Here is an 18,046-nt window from a genome sequence, read left to right on the forward strand (position 1 = left end):
CATTTTTTAAGAGGTTGAGTTTGAAAATTATTGTTTTGAATGTCACCTTCTTGCTATTCTATTATTGATATGAGTTGAGAGGAATATATATTTCATCAAAGATGGAAAAATTATAATGTCTTTAGACTGTAGGCCTTTCATAACAAAAGTCATTCAATATAAAACAAATCATTGAATACCTGTATATTTTATCTCCCATTGTCTTGTTTTCATGTAATCTGTACAGTAGTAGAAGTTACATGCAGATGACTAACTACCAATAGGGGCTAAGCACCACTTCCCCATCGGATACTGCTGCCTATCAGTGGGGAGGTGCTCCTCATTACCACTAATCGCAACCTTAGTTTAATCTCCCAATTTCTTTAGTCTTTCCAATATCCTCTTCATGTACATGTAAGTGTAAACATGTATAGCCCTTTTCTCATCCTTTGGCCAAGTTAGTGGCCAAGCAAACTTTAATTGACCATTCTCACAATACACAACACCACGCGGCAAGAGTGTGGACCTCTGAATATTCATTTTTAAGGACACTATATAACAATTTCAAGTTGTTTGATACCTTTTGTATTGTTCCATCATCAGTTCACACATTTCTATTGAAATGGTACATGTAAGTGCATTATATATTGTAAAATTATTCTATAAGTTTTAATATTCGGTGACACGACATTCGCTCCAGCGACAATTACTTGGGGCTTAATTTTGATGTAGGGTTAAGGTTGCAATAGGGTTTTATGTTGGTTTTAGGGTTAGGTTTTGGATAGGGTATAGTGTTAAATCCAGGGTTGAAGTTGGTCATTTGAGTAGTGTGTGGAATTTAGGGTGGAGAGATTGTCGCCGGTGCAAATGTCATGGAACCATAGGATCCTACAATTGGGAATATTTTTCACTACTTGATCATCATTGATGAAAAGTATTGTCTAATTATCAAAAATCACATTAATGATTGAAAAGAATTGAGTTTTCAAGTATTTTTCATGTTGTAATAGCATTAATGTTATCGAGAAAAGAGCGGTTGCAAAGGATTCCATCTCAGATGCCCTCACATTCAAGCTACATGCATTGACCCATGCATTGGGCTAAACTTCTGTGTGTAGTCCCATTCATGCAGTATTGTGTGTGCCATCGCTTGTAACTCTCAGCAGACTTGAGTCAGTTTTGAATTTCTTATGTTGTTTTTTATACCCAGAGTAGTATGCATAACATTTTGTTCCATATGTACGATTATATAATGCAAACAAAATACATTTCCAGTTGTACCAACAATATTAATTTGACTCTGGATCTGAATCTTAAATTTAATGAATACGTTACTTTCAATATTGAAATTTGAATACTGTTTCTTGCAGGGATGGGAAGAAGGCGTAGTCGGTATGAAGAAGAATGGGCGTCGGTTACTCATCGTCCCGCCCGCACTGGCGTACGGCAAGAAGGGGCTCGGTTCAAGGATACCACCAAATTCAACTCTCCTGTTTGATGTAGAAATAAAAAAGGTAATTATGGTGATTGTTTAATACCTGTTTGCTAAGAAAGTATGCATGCTTTTATTAAGAAGTCAAGAGAACCAAAAGCTTATGGACCTCCAGTGGAATGAAGATAACTACCACCAAATTTAGCTCTCGTCTTTGATGCAGAAATAAAAAAAGGTAATGATGGTTTATATGGCAGTGATTGCTGACCGGGGGGTTCAAAAAGATTTAAGTATGACTTAGAGTCGCACTTCAATGTTGACGCGTACATTGTGCATGATATGCAATGCGCAATCTTCTTGATTGATATGCAGTAGTGCGCGTCCTCTTGGCATGATCTCACCAATGCGGTCATGATTTTTTATAATGCACGCAACTAGGTATTTAAGTGCAACTCTTTAGAAGTCATCTTTGTGAAACACCCCTCTGATTGCTAAGAAAGTATGAATGTTTGTAAGCAAGCATCCAGAGAACCAAAAGCTTAAGGTCCTCTCCAAGGGACCTCACCTTGCAACGAGACTAATTACCACCAGATTCAATTCTCTTTGATGTAGAAATTAAAAAAGGTAATTAGGGTTTCTATGGTAGTGATTGCTAAAAAAGCATTAATGCTTGTAAGCAAGCAACCAAAGGACCGTAGGCTTAAGGTCCTCTCCAATGGACCTTACCTGGCAATGAGGGTAATTACCACCAAATTCAACTCTCTTTGGTATAGAAACAAAGAAACGTGATTATGGTGACAATGGTGATTGCTGACCCGATTGCTAAGAAAGTATGCATGCTGTTAGCATGCAACCAAAGAACCAAAGGCAAAAGGTCCTCTCTGAAGGATCTCACCTGGTAATGGGGATATTTACCACCAAATTCAACTCTCCACTTTGATATTGAAATAAAAAAGTGATTATGGTGACGATGATGATTGTATACCTGATTGCTAAGAAAGTATGCACGCTTTTTAAAAAGCAAGCAACCAGAGAATCAAAGGCAAAAGGCCCTCTCCAAGGGACCTGGTAATAACGATAAATACCACCAAATTCAACTCTCCACTTTGATGTAGAAATATAAAAGGAAGTTGTGGTTTATATGATAGGGATTGCTGACCTGGGCCCAGTTGCATAAAAGTTACTATTTAAAATATGGTAACTTTGCCATCCAATGATAGGCTGTAACTACCATGGTAACAATGCTCATCAGCCAATCAAAATCCAGGACTCAATGAAAGTTACCACTGGATGGCAAAGTTACCATTATGGTAACTTTTATGCAATGGGGCCCTGATTACTATAAGAAGCATGAATGCTTGTAAGCAAGCAACCAAAGGACCGAGGGCTTCAGGTCCTCTCCAAGGGACCTGGTTGAGGTAATGAGGTCCCCAATCAATCATATATCATGCAATTGATTACAAAGTTTTCAAGTCATTGCTGACCTCTTTGTTGTAACAAGCAATTTAAAATGAGTTCCGATTGCCAAATTTGATCTGTTATTTGTGAACTTCCATTTGACGGAAGCGTTGTGGTGTAGCGGTTCTGACTCTCGCCTTGCAATCAGAGGGTTGTGTGTTCGAATCCCACCGAGGCCTAGCGTCCTTTGGCAAGGCGTCAATCCACGATTTGCCACTCTCCACCCAGGTGTTAAATGGGTACCCGGTAGGATGTGAAAGCCTATGTAGTATGCTTAGCAACTGAGTCTTGGAACTCTTGTTAGAATGCTCCCCAGGGAGCGGAGAAGATGCATACATTGTGTGCTGGCATGCCAGGATCTGATGACCGGGGTAACTATAATAGCAATGTAAAGCACTTAGAAACAAGGTGTAATAAGCGCTACATAAATGTAACTACTAATTAGAAATTTGCAATTGAATTGCAATGCCCTCTTGGTCTACTCACAAAACAAACTTATCTAAAATCAATGGCAAGTTTGCAAGATGTACATGTAGATCAATTTCATCTTTACTGAATTAACACTTTATATAACCTTTATAAGTTGCCGAACGTTGATTGTTTGTAATTTTGTTGTTTGGATTGATTGCAGATTTGCAGTTGAAATAGCGAATTGGAATAATGAAAATATTTTTTTTTTAAAGTTACTCCCCCCCCCCCCCCCCCCGCAGAAACAAAAATCCATGCTTGAAAAGAGCAGAACAGCAAACAGTTGCATGATTTTGGATTGATTTATGGCTTAGAATCAACTTGCAATCAATCGCATTTTCTCGCAATGCCGTTAATTTAAACCATGAGATTCTTGCAGTCATCATACAGACTATCGTTCATAGCATATCGTAACGACTTGAACTAATTGAGACTTTTGTTCTCTACAAGAGAAGGGTATTGGTTTACGTTGTATAGAGAGAAAGCATGTTGGGGTATGACTCGTGCTTGTGAGTAAGTGCCTTCCCCTCTTAAAGCCTATCTAAAGTATCAGTAAAGATTCAATAATGTGAATTTAAATAAATTGTTGTTCTCACATCCTATCTTAAAAAATTGTTGTGACGGTTGCAAAAAGTTGGTTGATTTGAATTTTTTTGAGAATTTGAAAATTGATATTTAACCAGAGTGGTTAAATGAGAATTTTATCAGTGAATTATTATATATAATTCTGTACATGTACATGTACCATGCTAGAAAGATGTTGATAGTAAACTCTACCCACACATGTACTGTACATTAAGCGTTAGCTTTGATACTTTGAAGTGATGATCTTTATCTGATTGCTATTAAAGCATCAATGCTTGTATAAAGTAAACAACTAGAGGACTCAATTTTGTAATGTCCTCTCCAAGGGACCTGGCGATACCAAAGGTCATTAGCGCACCAACTTGGTATCGAGTTACCGGATCACAAGACCACCACTCTACTAACCCCTGGATGTTTCCTAAAGCTACATGTACAGTGTATCTGTAAGTTCCGAGAGACAAATGACTGGTGATCCTTTCTTTGGTAAATGGTATACGTATATTCATTGGCGATGGTTTAGCGCCTAAGAAAGGATCACCAGTCGTTCTTAAAGTCGCTCTTAACTTACGAACAGCTTTATGAAACGGCCCCCTGGATGTTTCCTAAAGCTATTCGAAAGTTCCGAGAGACAAATGACTGGTGATCTTTTCTTTGGTAAAGGATATACACTAAATTTTCATTGATGTTGATTTAGCAGCTAAGAAAGGATCACCAGTTGTTCATAAAGTCACTCACTCATAACTTACGGATGGCTTTAATATGAAACGGCCACCCGATTAATTTGTACTAGGCTATAGTCTTTCGTTTCATCTGACCATATTCAATATTGTAACCTGTATGTACCAAAGTTGAATATAGGCTTTAATCTGTGTAATGGGTGGAGCCCTGTTCATTTCTGTAGTATCTTGCAGACTTGTAAATCAACACTGTGAGATGTGTAATAATTACAGGGTATAGGTGCTCTTGAACAGCACATACGAAGCCAATCCCCACTATATCAATATTATTCCATGCCCATCCTTTTTAGGGTACATGTTTATCAAATTATAAAGTGCTGATTGGACCACACTGTAAAAAAGCTGTTTACAATGTTAAGCACTTTGTTTGATTCCATCACTCTAACAACTATTGTTTAAAGTTTTTTATAAACAAGTTGGTTTAGTTTTAATCAAGTCCTTTAAAAAGTGTTTACTAATATTGGTTAAAAGTTTAAAAAACTTGTTGTTAGAGTGCTTAAACAACATCCTTAAAATGTAAAAGCGTTGCAATATGCACAAATTGATAGTCATGTAAACCAAATGTGATTAAATGTAGTGATGTACAATACATACATAAGTATATTAAGATATTCAGGAAATTTCACAACTGGTATTGCACCAAGATGTACGAAAAGGGGTTTTTGCATCGCCAGAAAGTGCGTATGGGAATTGCAACCCTTGGCAGTGGGGACAGGGTGTGGGAGACTTGCATTATGGCGTAGGCAAGTGTTTCCTAGGGCTGTGAAAGATTCAATTAAATCCCTTCAAGGAGGAGATATGTCTTTACTTTCTTAGCGATAATTATGTAAAGCCGCAACACAGAATTAGCGCTGGGTGGGTACCTCTGGGGTCTCATCGCCAAACTTCATTATGTTTGAAGTATAATCACGGGTTGTAAAAATAGAAAATGGGAATGCCATCCTGTCTGTATGCTTCTCTTACAATGGAGCTTCTATTAGTGTGAAATACACTTGTTCAGTTCCGAAGCATAGGATTAGGGAAGCGGCGTAAAAGTCTTCTTGCATTACGTTGTGGGGGTGAGTTACATTTAATGTACATACATGTATGCATGTGGACACTGAGTGTGTGTTTGAGCGTTAGTTTATATATGGTAACAATAATGTTTTTTAAGTTTGTTTGTTTGTGATAAACCCCCTGAAGTGTTCATCAAAGAGTAAATGATTATGATTGATTTTTGTAATTTGTCACTTGTTTTGATTAATAAAAGTACTGGTACATTATTTCAAATCAACATACAGAAATTGACTTGTATTTTTGTAGATATACTGTACATGTACGTGTACATGCATACTTGTACACTTCATTTTACTGTTAAACCAGAAGAAAAAAGTTTACACAGTGCGTTTTAAGAAGTGGAAGAACTTGAATTTCATTATACATGTACATGTTTTCTATAATTGACATGTTTTTAATTGATTATCCTATGTTTTACTTACATCATATCAATGATTGTCTTCAAATTGTTTTTTTGATACTTGTTAATATTTTGTTGAAATAGATAACTAATAGTCTTACTTTGTAAAGCACATTATAAAGAGACTCTTGTCTGTTATGTACTTGATAAACTGATCTCTATATTGATGATGAATTTTGTATTTTGGGCAAATTATTTTCACATGATTTTTTTATAATTTTACTGTATTTTCAATACATTTTGTAACCCATACATATATACAAAAAGTATGCCCAACAGAAAATAATTTACTCACTTGATGTCTCTCCATTTGCTGTACTTCATATCAAGGGGTCACCCTACATTTTCTTTTTATAATCTTTTACAGCTTAAATTTTCAAGAGAAAAGGAGGAAAGCGGTTCACTCTCATCAGATGCTACCGATGGCTTGAGGTCGGAGGAAAGGGTCGGGTCACCAAAGGTCGGAAGGTCAAGAGGAGATGTCTCAAGTGACAAGTAAGATCAATATGGAATCTTATCTAATCCTCTTAATGTTTAGGATATAGGAAAACCTTTTAATTTGGTGTAAACTTTTTTATATGTTAATCTTCTTCTTTGGAAGAAAAAGAATCTATGGGATAGTTTGAAACTAGATCACTTGGGGCACTCTGGTGGTCTAGTGGTTATGACACTGGTCTAATAATCCAGAGGTCGTGGGTTCAAATCCCACACGGTGTGCCTGTGATTTTCTCATAGCAGCCAAGATCTACTTTATACAGCAGTAGCTTGTGTTACCTCTGTGGTATTGTTGGAGACAAAATTAATATCTTATTTGTTGTCTCTATCATCCAACAAATTAGTTATTCCATTTAATTTGAATCTTCTTCTTTATCGTTGTCTTTGTTGTCATCTTCTTCTTTGTCTTTATTTTCATCGTTGTTTTCTTCTTCTTCTTTCTTTGTCTTCTCCTTCTCATACTACTATTCCTCCTACACTATTTTCTCCTTATTTTTCCCTTCTTTCCCTTTAAATATCCCTTTCATCCTTTCTTCTCCTTATTCTCCTTTCATTCTCCTCCTTCTCTTCTTCCTCTTTCTTTCCTTCCTCTATCACTTTTTCTTCCCTTTCCTTCTATTCCTTTTCTTCCAATCTCTTGTTCTTCTTTTCTTTATTCTTCAATCTCTTTACCTTCTACTTGATCTTATTGTCATAATGAAATGGTTTTTGCAGTTTACATATTTTTTCCCAGAAATCTTAATACTAGAATGAGAATCATCTCTTTTTACCTAACACAAAATACAATGTATTTTTTATATATTTATTTTATATAACCAAGTATAATGGTAGTCAACTGAACCTAAGTGTACTTATTATTATAATGTACTAACAGATTATTGTTTAAAGACTTTGCAAAGAGATTAAATGAACTGATATTAATTCTATTTTTTTTTGTTAACAGTGAAAGCAGAATAAAACACAACAACAATTCAGAATCACAACTATCAACGGTAAGACCTGTCAAATATTTTGTATTTTGATTTCGTTGGTCATTCCACTTTGCATGGACGTAATATATGGTACATGTACTCAGTAAAATAATAACCTTCTCTTATAGCATTTTTCATAGAAAAAGTGAAATTGATAACATGCGAGTGATGCTCTAAGAACATACAAAGCCTATATATGCTCTTTCAACTATTAAAACTTGGGCATTGTGAGATAAAAATTGTAAAAAAGTCATTTGTATAATCAATTGTGAAGCATTGTGATGCAAGAACTTAGGGGTGTTTCACAAAGATTTAAGTATGACGGGAGTCATGCTTAAATGCCTAGTTGCATGCGTTACAAAAGACACGACCGTATTGTGTATTGATCAATAAGATTGCACGTAGCATATATACCATATTCATTTAAGTTCAACTTTAAGTCATACTTAAATCTTTGTGAAACACTCTCCTGGATCCCATTCTTGCCATTCAAAAAAAAAAGGGGCAATTCCATAGAGAATGTAATCTGGCAGCGTTCACCCCTGTTCTGTGTATAAATGCTCTAGTGCATGAAAGAAAGTAAACATGGGCAAAACAATGGGGGGTGGATCTACATGTACATGTAGTCTGCAGACACAGACCCATGGTTTTCGCCATTCGCATTGTGCATATGGCAGGGTCTGAAATAGTGAGACTAGATTCACAATGTACTCTGGCTGCCTCTACCAAAGACACATACAGAGAGTTTGGAGTCTAGTCTTAACCCTGGACGTGGTACCAAAATTTTGCACAAAGTCCTTTTGTAAACGAAGAGGAGCTTGTCAAATTGTCAAGACAACAATAAATGTATCATATCTAGAAAACATTTTGAACAAACATGCAATTTGAATGTTGGCGTGGCTGACTTTCCATAGTTGTGGTTGATCGGATCATGGATCTACATGTACTTTGTGAAACATGGCCCAGATTTGATTTGGCATTTCCTGTTGATACGGTTATTGATGAAATTATCTAAATGTTTCAAATTGAAATACTTCAATCCCTATTCACACCCTGGGAAATGCTAATTACTGAATGAAGCTATAATTTGTTACATTTTATGGTGTCGGTGAACCATTTCAAATAGATTAACTTTGATCCTGCTGTATCTTTTTAATTAGACCACCTGTGATATTTTAAGGGTACCACAGTTTTTTTGTTATTATTTGTAAACAATTTTGTTCATCAAAATATCCATGTACATGTACCTGGCGTGTAACCGCATGAATAATCCTGAAATAATTACGTTAAGTGCATGCCAGATATCGTGAGATATGTGATTACTAGTAATTGGTATGATAATGAATGAAGTTTTAAATCATAAATCTCATTATATCCTTGGAATTTCTATATTGCAAAAATTTATAATTAAATTTGCTATACATATATATTTTTTTCAACTGAAATAGAGTTCATTGCAAATTGTATAAGAACCTACCGCCCCAATTATCCCTTTTTCAACATACATGTAAGAGTGAGAACTTTTGTTTATACTTTTATCTTTTTAGAGTCCCTCATCGAGTAAGGCCAAACTGATCTCCCGGATGGCCAAAATGGGACAGCCCATGCTGCCGCTGTCTGGCGCCATCGTAGCCCATGACAGCACAGACTCAGAAGCAGATGTGAGTTATATTCCATTCAATAAAAATTCAACTTTTATTTTATACTCTATTGATTCATTGGAAAAATCCACAATTTCTAATAACAAATTTACAATCAACCAATCAAAAATGAATGATTTCAGTAGCTTTTAACTGTTCTTGCAAATTTGTTTAACAAGTTTTATGAAACTTCTTTAATTTGAGTAAACTGGGCATAAGCTAAATGTGTCTCAGAGATGGTTATCAAAATCGGGCTAATAAATTGCTACTTGTGTCTAAATTATAGTTTTTCCTCCTATATTGTGGTGTGTGTCAGGGATTTTAAGGACAAATACAAGCACTTAATACTGTATACACATGTTTCATCTTAGTTTGAGAACTTTTTGAATCAGCTGCTCACAAAGTGAAACGATCCCTTTAAAGGGATGGTCCGGGCTGAAAGTATGTATAGCTTAATAAATAGAGTAGAATTCACTGAGCAAAATGCTGAAAATTTCATCAAAATCGGATAACAAATAACAAAGTTATTGAATTTTAAAGTTTAGCAATATTTTGTGAAAACAGTCGTCATGAATATTCATTAGGTGGGCTGATGATGTCACATCTCCTTTTGTTCTTTTGTATTTTATTGTATGAAATTAGGTTTATTCAAATTTTTTCCTCCTAGAACTAGAAAAATTGGATTGTCAACTGATTTAGTGCATTAGATATTTATTGCTGCAACTTATTTCATTATAAGGGAGACATATTATTCACACAAGTATGAAATAATGAAAAAAATATGATTTTATGTAATAACATAAGAAAACAGAAAGTGGAGATGTGACATCATCAGCCCACCTAATGAATATTCATGACGACAGTTTTCACAAAATATTGCTAAACTTTAAAATTCAATAACTTTATTATTTGTTATTCGATTTTGATGAAATTTTCGGCATTTTGCTCAGTGAATTCTACTCTATTTATTAAGCTATAAATACTTTCAGCCCGGACCATCCCTTTAAGCATGCATCAGAAGAAGAAATGTGTGCACATTACAGTGATAATCATGAAAGAACATATAAATGTACTTGTAGCGTACGTACAGCACATTGATGATGATTTTAGAGCCAAAAAGATGTTACTCTTACAGGCCTACATAATGAATGCCATTTTTGCACTCACTTGCTGCGATGCTGAAGGCATTGTGCGTCTAATCTACATGACGTGAAATATCCTTTGTGAAACCAGTTCCCCTGTCTCCAGATGGAAAGTGAAAGTATACAACAGGCCCAGGTGTATATTAGAATTAGGTTAGATTGCATTGTGGTTTTGTGGTTGAATAATACTGTTTTTGTGATTTTCTTTATCAGCAGTTTCCATATTTTGTTTATAGAGAGTCTGAAGTTTGGTGGTTGGTGAAATATGAAGTTGGCTGAGGTTGACAAAGACATTTTAGGGGGGGGGGGAATTGAACTGTCAAAATCCAGAAATGTTTGTTGTTCTTAGTAAATCTAAGAGCTCCTACATATATTCATATTAATTTTATCAAGTCATATGCATTAGCATTTCCCTGTGCAATCTTAAGAATCTTGAGAACTATAAGGAGCTTTCATATTTCAACCAACATTTGACTTTGATGAGACAATGCCACAGGAAACCACTTTCTTAACGCTGGATTATTAAAAAGTTGTGTAATGTCTCTGAAATACGCAAGATGTACATCAATTGCACTAATACCCCATTTCCATGAATTAAGTGCATAACTAAGGCATAACCATTCTTGATTCAATACAACATATGTAAAATGCAGATCATTGTGAAATTCCAGATGGGTGCCAAGTTTTTTGCCCAAAAGTGATTTATTGGTATTTGATTTCTCTTAATCGCCAGGCTGTTGGCCATTGTGCTGCTTGGAAACGTTTCAACCAATTGTCCAAAATGGACCAAAGGATTTAAGAGAGAGAGACGGGGACAGATATATATATAGAAAGAGAGAAAAAGGGAAGAGCATGAGAGAGGGAGAGAGAGAGGGGGAGAGATGGAGTAAGATAGATAGAGAGAAGAGAGAAAGGAAACGATTTTGGAACAGACAGAGACAGAGGCAAAATGAAATTATAACTACATTTTAGAGGGGTGCAGCAAATGTTTCCTCCTATGTCATCGGGGAGCACCTACATGTACATGTACAGGTATGCAACTGTATTCAACGTCTGGAGTTTCACTTTGTCTGTGGAGTCGAATGATTGATGTCTGCTATCCGAAAAGCATTCTTCTACTTTCTTCAGGATATGCTTATCTCCGTGTGGTACGACCAAGGGAACGGAGGTGCAAAATACAACAAAACATCTTTCAAGAAATGAAACCTGAAAGTTAGATCCTAAGAACAGAACTAAATTGGATTCTTCTACTTTTCCTCAGGATGCACTTAACCTTTATATGATATTTTGAAAGGAGCAGATGTGCTAATAGCGGAGTCGAACAGGGTGACTTCTTTTAAGAGGAGAAACACAATAGTTGAGCTGTCTTGCAAGATTTCATTCGAAATCATTGATAGTAATAATAATGATAATATTTCATTTTATTGTAGTGTTTGATACATTGGAGTGATGTCTCTTAGCGCTACATGGTTAGCATTTTTTATATTGAATATCAAAGTGGAATGCAGTTTGTGAAACTTTGACAGCAGTGACCTCAGGCAAGAAAATATATCTTTGGAAAGGAATGACCTCAAAAGGAGTGACTATCTCTCTTAGGGTTTAAACTTGAGAGAGATACTGTATGGATGGATACGGCAGTATGAGTGAAAGAACTGCGCAAAATGACAAATAACGTGCATTCTGCTACACGCATGATGCATGGAGGTGATTGGACTTTTTAATCGGTATTGACTTGAAATTTGGATCTTTCCGGATATGAACTCTGTACAAGATTGACAGTTCTTGGGAGAGACTTGACTTAACAGATGAAGGACTCCTTGGAGGGGAAAATGAGAGAACGTCCTAGAGATCAAAGTCCTTTTCTACAGCCATTGCGAATCGTTCTGAGGACTAGCTCTTTTGAGATTATCTGGATGATTGAGTGAAGGAGAACTGAATTAATGCTAGATGAATGGATGTTGATGGGCCCCCAGGGATCTATAATTAGGCATTAACATGGATGTACCACAGAGAGGTTCTACCTGTCCTGCAGGGATGTGATTAGTGCATGTTCATTGGCATATTTTCACCTTTACTTCTGTATGTTTGGAAGATGGATTAATCACATTTCAGATGGGATAGCACGGGATTGGAACGGTCGGAGTTGACAGAACTTGAAAACTGTACTATGTTTTTCAGTTGATTAGTGAACAGAAGTAGTCCACCATACCTAGATACTGTCTGTAACGACAGCTTGAAGAGGAATTTGCAGAAGTTTTCAAGCACTATTTCATCAATGGTTTGAAAATTTTGTCAGGGAAAATTTCAAGACAGAAGGTTTTGTGATAACCAGTGATCAATTTTATATGTATGTCATGATAGTCTTTTTTCATTCCTTAAATAAAGGTGCATGAGTGTAAGATCATCCATTCTACCATATTCCACTTCTATACTAGTATGGACATTATGACATGGTCTTGGTGATACTTCAAAGGCACAACCACTCCTGTAGGAAGCAGAAGGAGGAGAAGGAAACAGTTCTGTCCATTGATGTATTATTTGACATGCATTGTGGATATGCAGCTATTGTAGTAACCCTAATTGAAATAGATCACTCAATGATTGACGTTTTTACTTGGATCAGGAATTCATCAATTTGATTTTTAATTTCATAATCCAGTCCTTAGGGACAATTGTTCCATTGATGGAGATGTTGCCAGGATAATTTTATGGTATAGATTATCTAGCACTGAATACTAATTCTGATCCACATCCATATGTGTAAGCACGTGAAATACTATTTGAAGCGTTCATCAGCAGGAAATGCCACTGTGATGCGTTAGCTGCGACAAGATGGGCAACACCAAGAGCCGCTTCATCCACGTCGCGGAGATAGAAGAAGAGCGCAGCAAGAGGCGCGAGACGTGCATCCACACGGGGACGGTGAAACGCTGGAATACGGTGAAGAACGTGGATGCCATGGCCAATCGTATGGACAGTATCCTCGGGGTGGGATACGCCGACCGGCCGTTGAAGTCGGTCAAGAGTCTTGGTGATCTTATCTTTGAGAACTCTGTTCAGAACCCTATGCAAGGTCCGGTCAAGTTACGGGCAGCATCTCAGAGACTGGCAATAGTAAATGGCAGCTTTTTTTTAATTTTCTTGCTGTTTTTTTTCATCTGTCTCTATTAAAGAATTCATGATTTGAATAACATGTGGGCATTGTTGTATAAAGGGGTTAATATTCCTTTTAAACTTTTACCAACTAAGCAAGAATCTGTCATGGTCTTTTACTCATTATTTTACCAGTTATCATTATCAATTTAATTTTGTTTATGTCTATACATATTGTTATTCAAGAGTGTAATATGTTTTCAAGAACCTGGAACAGTTTGTTAAATTTTATTCAGCTTCCCTTGTGTATGATGTAAAGCAAGAATAATATTTACCAAATATCTTGTAAACTGTGCTGAAACACAGAATTTTACTATTCAAAAGATCTGTTTGAAATGGTTAAATGAGATTGGTCATTTGAAGCTGTAAAGAACAATAATTCATTACTTTCCTCCCCTCTTTCATTATCTCTTTCTCTCTCCTATCTATCTTTCTTTCTCACACTGTCTCTATTTATCTTCCCCCTCTCTCTCCAACCATCTCCCCCTCCTCTTTTCCTTCCCACCTCTCTTTCCCATTTCATCACTCTCTTTTTACTCATCTCTGTCTTTTTATCCCACGCTCTCTCTGTCTCCCATCTGTAAGCAGGAAGCCAGTGTGTCTTCGGACACGGGAGGCATGTCGCCCTCGTCAGGTCACCCCAACATGATGGCCAAGAAGGCCATGAAGGTTCCCAAGAAGATGCACAATAACCACACCAATAACTTCCAATCCGACATGGGCCACGGCATGCACAACCAGCTCCCAAGGCCCGGTGACCCTGCTGGTACGTTATCACACACACGCCCCCCTTTTTACCCCTCTCTATGCTCCTTTTATTGCTCTGGGGGGGGGGGTGTTTCACAGAGATTTAAGTATGACTTAAGGCCACCGCACACCTTGCGACTGTTCGCGATCCGATTTTGGAACAAATCGCATTTTGCTCATTTTATGAAAATGTGAATAAAACATACATGTATCATTATATTTGAGGTTAAAATTAATTTAAAGAATACTAATATAACCATTTTGAGAGATGGCAAGCCTTTATTTTGGAGTAAAGGCCAAATTAGTTTCAAATCGTAGCCAATCGTACGACTGCTATGACGTCATTATGACTAGATATTAAATTTGTTTTTATTCTAAGAAGGATGATAGCATAGTCACAGATTTGAACAGAGGTATTCGTACGATGATTTTGAACATTACGCAGTAAGATATTCCAAGTCTCAATAAGCATCAAATTTTACGTTTTATTCCAAAATTGAGTCGCACACCAATTGTAAGGTGTGCGGTCGCCTTCAGAGTCGCACTTAAATGCCTCATTGCATGCAGTATAAAAGGCATGACCGCATTGGTCAGATCATGCAAAGAGGACGCGCACTACTGCGTATTGATCGATAAGATTGCGCGTTACATATCTTGTACGCGTTGGCATTTAAGTATGAGCTAAGTCATACTTAAATCTTTGCGAAACACCCCCGAGGGTGGGTATTCAATTGAAAGTACATGTATTGATTTTGTATTCTACTTAGCATATTTTCTTGGCTAAGCAGTATGCTTAAACTCGTATTCAGATCACATCAAAGTATTTTACTTTATTCAATGCAACTTTAAGCAACATACTTATTAATAACAATTGTGACGTCATAAGATTTAAACCAAAATAATGCGCAATTAATGTAGAACCATCCCATTCACGTATGCATAGGATGTACATGTATGACTGCGTGCGTGTATGTTTGTAAACTGCATGCAAGACAGACTTAACCCATGTAGGCTGCAGACTTAGATTTAAGCAAAATACTTAGCCCCAAAAATGCAAGTGAATACCAAAGATGGATAAGTAATTCACTTAAGCAAAATACTTAAAATTCTGGCTTACATGTAAGTATCAAATTGAATACTGGCCATGGGCTCTGTATCATAGTGTAGTGGTCCACCTGCATTCCCCCCAATCAGTTATATCGGGAGGAGAGACCCGCGGGTCATAGTGATTCAGTTCGCTTTTCGCCTCCCAGGCACAGGTGACGCCAAACAAAATAATAATAATAATAATAAAGGTTTAAAGTCAATCGAATCAAGATCATCGTTGCATGCGTACTTTGTTCAGAACAATTACCAGGAACCAATCGGAGCGGTTCTGTCATATTTGCAATCCATTTGCAAACCTCTATGTTAGGGACCAGATTGGTTTAACCCTCTAGTAGGCATTCCTTCCCTAGGTTTTTGACTTGAAAGAATGTTGCAAATGTGATGTTTATGATTCTACTGATGATGATGATGATTATGATAATGATGTTGACAGTAACGTTTTTAATGTTGATGGTGATGATGATGATGAAGAGGAGGAGGCCAATGATGGCAATAATTTATGGTGGTAAGATTATGCTATTGACAATGGCTTTGATGATGGTAAATGTTGACGCTGCTGTTGATGATGATGATGATGGTGGTGATGATGCTGAGAATGATGATGACAACGATGACGACGATGATGATAAAATTAAGGCATGATAATGATGAAAATGATGGTGTCGTTGGTGATGATGAATGTGGTTGTGATGGTGATGGTGATGATGGGCTATTCCACGGTTACCCACGTTACATTTGGAGACACCTTGACTCATACTTGGAGCCGTAACTCCATTATTATTGATAGGAACTAAACATCTCTTTATCACAACATAGTACGCAGTCTGACTATCCTTTGTATAAAAACAAAACTTGGGAAATTGCATTATGCTCCTGGCAAATCTTTGAAATGTGTCGGTTACTCATGTTACATGATTTGGACATGCATAAAATGAAAAGTGGACATAAGTGAAAAGTGTCCTCATACAAGGCTTTTATGAAAGTTGATTATATCCATTTCAAAGAAGTATATTAGGGAGACAAATTTGTATTTTTATTTAAAAAATAAAGAACACATGGTTTTTACTAGGGGTGCAGATAAAGTGGTTACTCACGTTACGGTTCAGATGGGCTATATGTACAAAGACACATTGAGCTCATGTCCACCAACCTATGGAATTGCCCTGATGATGAATTAGCCATTACTGTTATCTGCTGTCTACGAAATATCAAAAATATAAACAAAAATACATGTATAAATGATGGATGCTGGTCTACCAAATGTGTACAATATTTTGGCAGCATTCTGTTCCAAAAGTTGGCTGGGAAAAGAATGGAAAAAAAACATTGATCCTACCCAAAATTTTATCCCTTTAGAATTAGGATTTGGCAAAATGCATTTATTGCATTGTCAGATTATCAAAGGAAACCGAGTGACTCGCTTTGAAGCTAGTCTGCAGGCACAGACCCTGATTGAAACTTTGATCAACCAGTCTTTGGAGGATTTTTACCTTCCCTTTTTTCATGTTTCTCTCACTTGCAAAGACTAGCACGTATAAAACTTACTGTTTCATTTTAGCAAGAGGGCCTTCAGTACTGTAGGCTGCACGTTCAGACCCTTGACTCGAGTGAAAGGTTTGCACAGCAGACTACTTTTAAGCCTGCACAAAGAAAAATCTCACCCCTGAAAAACACACTTACACACAAAACCCTCCCTCTATACGGATGATCAAACGAACCCAAAACAATAAAACTATTAATTTCATAATAATGTACAGGGGGAATGCCTAATTGCTGTAATACAAATAGTGCAATGAGACACTCAGTCACTGATAACCCGTATACAATCATTGTATTATTATTATTATAATGCAAAACAGTTGTATTTTTTTGTAACATAGACAAATGATAAATGGAAGTGATGGATGGAATACTATTATTATCATTATAATTTATTATTCGTTTTTTATTTTGTTTTATTTTTGAAATTTATTTTATTTTATTTCATCATTATTATCATTATTATTTATTTATTTTATTTGTATTATTTTTTTTTATGGGGGGGAGGTAATAATAATATAATATTCCGCATTTATATAGCGCTTAATACATCGGAACGACGTCTCTAAGCGCTTTACAGACATATTATTACATATAATTACATGTATTCAACTGTTAGTGTTAGCAAGTAATTGATAATCTATGCATGTCTTTGTGGTTTCCAAATGATCCAGTTTCAGAAATGGTGGCATTGCCTGAAATTGATGATTCAATCACCTACACATCTCCTAATAGAGGCCCAGGTATGAATATCGTCATGGTTACCATTGCTTTATAACCCCTAATAGCAAGCACACACTCATTGCGAAAACCTATTCATAATCTATGCATATAATCTAAATGTAATACAATATGTACAATTTTTGTACTTGTACTATCCTATGCTTTAGATGTTTTAACATAAACGTGTACAGTGTTAATTTGAAGGTGTCGATTACTAACTGTTGATCTCATGCTGTGTACCTTTAGAATTTTTGTCCTTTGCTTCTAATATGGTTGTCTGTCTTCTGATCCAGCAAATGACCTAAATTTGGTTTAAAAAAAAAGAAGAAATGTTCAATTTTTACTATTTTATATACTTGAATCTATTTTGTAACAAAAGTTCATCCGTAGATTTTAGTTCTTTAAAAGCAAGTT

At 36.2% G+C, this 18,046-nt stretch overlaps 1 protein-coding gene across 22 annotated transcripts in view; it reads left to right on the plus strand.

The window, feature by feature from the left end:
- Positions 1–18,046, plus strand: part of LOC129277685 (FK506-binding protein 15-like) — a 92,051-nt gene that overhangs the window by 27,292 nt on the left and 46,713 nt on the right. For 14 of the 22 annotated variants that reach the window (XM_064109930.1, XM_064109921.1, XM_064109925.1 and 11 more), the window contains exons 9-14: positions 1,350–1,493; positions 6,483–6,610; positions 7,554–7,602; positions 9,129–9,242; positions 14,105–14,282; positions 17,584–17,652. In XM_064109930.1, coding sequence (XP_063966000.1) covers positions 1,350–1,493; positions 6,483–6,610; positions 7,554–7,602; positions 9,129–9,242; positions 14,105–14,282; positions 17,584–17,652 — 682 coding nt within the window. The remainder of the gene's footprint in view (positions 1–1,349; positions 1,494–6,482; positions 6,611–7,553; positions 7,603–9,128; positions 9,243–14,104; positions 14,283–17,583; positions 17,653–18,046) is intronic. The other 8 variants (XM_064109935.1, XM_064109938.1, XM_064109936.1 and 5 more) reach the window with 1 other exon arrangement.

The sequence above is a fragment of the Lytechinus pictus genome, chromosome 15 (genome assembly GCF_037042905.1).
Source record: "Lytechinus pictus isolate F3 Inbred chromosome 15, Lp3.0, whole genome shotgun sequence".
Taxonomy (NCBI): Eukaryota; Metazoa; Echinodermata; class Echinoidea; order Temnopleuroida; family Toxopneustidae; genus Lytechinus; species Lytechinus pictus.